This window comes from Austrofundulus limnaeus, unplaced genomic scaffold, assembly GCF_001266775.1.
Source record: "Austrofundulus limnaeus strain Quisiro unplaced genomic scaffold, Austrofundulus_limnaeus-1.0 Scaffold197, whole genome shotgun sequence".
Taxonomy (NCBI): domain Eukaryota; kingdom Metazoa; phylum Chordata; class Actinopteri; order Cyprinodontiformes; family Rivulidae; genus Austrofundulus; species Austrofundulus limnaeus.
The window spans coordinates 905,988-909,296 of NW_013952599.1; the positions used below are offsets into that span (position 1 = coordinate 905,988).

Genomic DNA, 3,309 nt, shown 5'->3' on the forward strand with positions numbered 1-3,309 from the left:
TTGTAAGATTTCTGGTGGAAGCATCTTATTTTTCATTTCACCTTTAAACAATGGTCAGAATGATTAGAAAGAGCCAGACTGAATGAATCAGTGATATAAGTACAGCTCACAGGTACTGCAGCGGTGCTGGAGGTGCTGAGTCCGTCCAGCAGGCCCAGGCAGCCCTCAGTGTCTGTGTAGGCCAACTGGCTGCCCGATGGATGCCAAGCCAAACTGCAGACGGTGAAGCCTTTTTCGTGCTTCTGCCTGCAGCGAACACAAGACACAATGATCCAACACACACACACCTTAACCCTGGAGCAGAACCCTGCTCTGGTCTCTAATCTATTCTGAGTCATTGAAATTTGTGTTCTTTATGTTTCAGGAGTGAAACAAATTATCTGTGGGCCTCTTGGCAAACAAACTTACCTTTCCACACACAGCTTGCTGTTTACGTCCCACACCGCCAGTAAACCACCAACACTGCCAGCTGCCAGAAACTGACCACACGGGGACCAGGCCACCACATTGATCGGCTGCAGACAAAACATACAGATATCAGGGATGTTGTAGTTCAGCTGATAAAGCAGCTACACAAAAGGCTTTGTGATCCCACGCTCTACAGTTCATCACTGACTGCAACAAAATACCAACATAAAATGAGATCATAGGATATGAAGTTACWGAGGGAGCTCCCTGTGAGAACAGGTTCAAGATCTGCTTTTTAAAACTCATCACTGTCCATTTCAAAATATCTCAGGAACTACTGGRAAGATTTTAACTTTCAGGAAATAATCATCAGATTTACATGCATAACTTATTAACTTTTCGAAGCCAACCCAATTCAAATCGGCCAGATCTTATTAAAACACAGGCTAAAATTCAGCTGATATTACAGATATCAATTCAAGTTTGATATGGTAGAAGCAGACAGTCATCCTCAAAACRTACTCTGAGTGCTAAAGACWGCTACATACTTCATGAACCGTAAGACATCTGATCCCACTGACGAATATTTTACACTCAAAACGAAACGGAGGGGTTGAGCTCCTGATAAGCCCCTCCCACTGCGGCATGTCACATACAAACAGAAACAACACAGCGAGAGCACAGTTGGCGAAGCAGATCCTTATTTTTGTGTCTCTTCCGTGCACTACAACTGTACCATCTCCTTCCACGAGTCCTTTGACTGATTTATTTAAGATTCGTTTAACTCTTTTCTTGTTTTGTTGGAACAGTTGTCAGGACGGCTGTATTCCTAACAGCCTCAGCCAGCTGGTTTAATCTGCCTCCCGTCCCTCCAGGAGAAAGTCTTAGTTTTAATCTTCAGCATGAAAAGAAGCAGGTACGACGAATACCGTTAAAAATATGTTGAACTTTTGATTTTGAAATGTTTTGCTTCCTAAAATAACTCCTTTGAACTTTTTACTCGAGCAGTTTTATTATGAAGTTTAGTTTATTATTGTTTAAATTCCTTTGATCCTTAATGCAGAAATCAGTAAAAACATATAATACTTGTTTTTTGCATCTTTTACCTAACAAAGTAAAAAAATACAATAATAACAAAACATTGCATGGTTTTTTAGGCAGTATTGGTATTCTGGTTTCACCTGGTGCTGATGAACACTCTTTGTTCTCACCTGTGTGAACAGATCATCAGACAGAGAGCTGACAAGAGTCCAGGACCCCCGCTCGTACAGGTGCACTTTGGTTTCTACAGGAACTGCTAAAAGCTGACACACACACAAACACACACGCACACACACAGTTTATTACTGTTGTGAACACATGTTTCTGTATTGCCTCTTGCACCGACTGGTAATAAAAGCTAACCCACGATGGTGATCACACAACCAGCGTTTGAGTCACTGACCTTCCCCGCTGCCGGCTGAAACGCTAACCGACACAGAGACTTGGCGTTGCTGACGTCGTTGGTCTTCTGCAGCAGAGGCCAGCTGACCACCTGAGTCTGAGAGGAAACACAAACATCATGAAGCACGGGTTGACAATCTAGCGGACAACCTGYTGACAAAATCWGGTTGTCCAAAAAAATCTCAATAAAAATGTAATTTAATAACTAGGCTAAATTGTTCTGTACAGAAAGTTTACTSTATACAAATGTTCTCAGTCAGCAGGTTTCAGGAGCTGCTTGAGTAAAACTTCCTCCTCATCCTCTTCTTTAAAGAGACCAAAAATCAACTTCCATAGGAGTAAACTGTGTACATGAMCTTATMAAAAGTTAGTTTAGTGTGAAAGTCAAAAATAGACACGTCTTTGTTAAAAGACGAGTCCACTCCTTGTCCCCCACCCCGAGGCAGCGGTCCGCCTGCACCCCCACTACACTCCTGTGTGATTAATACAGGAAAAAGGCAGTGCTGTCAGTCAGATGGCACGACCCGCCCTGCTCTGTTCTRACTTGGTAAAACTTTGACTGTGGTTCTCTCTAYTGGGTGAAAGAACCGTCAGTTTAYTCCCTAGACGGCTTTAACAAGTTTTTTTTTCTCCCGTTCATTCTTACAACRACAAACAGAAAAATTTAATCCAGGTCTTTTTTTCTTGGTTGTCCACTGGACAACCAAGTCCATTTTCATTTCCGACAACCAGATCCCGCCTCCCAACCCTGGTTGTCGGAAATGAAAATAGGTTGTCTCGGACAACCTTAACAAYGGTTGTGTCAACCCCTGTCAAACCCACAGAGTGTGAAGCCTAGGTTATAGTTGACACGACRCATAGGRCGTGAGGGGGCTTGMGTCAAAAGTTAYGCAATCGCGGTGGCCCCGCATGTTGGCCCTGCGTTGTGTCCTGGCATGTGGTTGTGCACCAACAGGTCCAAATATACCGGCATCTGTATGATCCCTCTATGAGATCATAAAGACAACCAGATGGCACAAAACTCATGGAAGGAAATAGCAACGGCTGTAAAGAAAGATGAGTTTTATGCTGGAAGACATGGAAAAATATTTGCRACCGGTTTGTGAAAGCCATGATTCTGGAGGAAACAAACCAGTGTGGCTCTCTCAGTTCGTGACGCACAGAGAAACAGATATTATATTAGCTATTATTAGTTCTGCTATATTATATTAGATTATATGGCAAAAGAGTTAAATGTGGTTACTTTGTTATGTGTGACGTCAAGCGTTTCTTGTTCTACACTCTGGTTTGGCACCGTACTGCCATCTGTCGGTGAAGAATGAACAGCGAGCAACTGTAAACGCACACAGTGCGCAGCTTCAGAGCGCGGGCACTCCGCCAATACCCAGAGCGCGCGCACACACACACACACGCACACGCACACACACACACACACACACACACACACACACACACACA

At 43.5% G+C, this 3,309-nt stretch overlaps 1 protein-coding gene across 1 annotated transcript in view; it reads right to left on the minus strand.

The window, feature by feature from the left end:
* Positions 1 to 3,309, minus strand: part of wdhd1 (WD repeat and HMG-box DNA binding protein 1) — a gene marked incomplete at its 5' end in the record, with an annotated part of 31,411 nt that overhangs the window by 23,357 nt on the left and 4,745 nt on the right. The window contains 4 exon segments of the mRNA XM_014018633.1: positions 111 to 246; positions 409 to 515; positions 1,620 to 1,712; positions 1,853 to 1,948. Of these exon segments, the coding sequence (XP_013874087.1) occupies positions 111 to 246; positions 409 to 515; positions 1,620 to 1,712; positions 1,853 to 1,948 (432 nt within the window).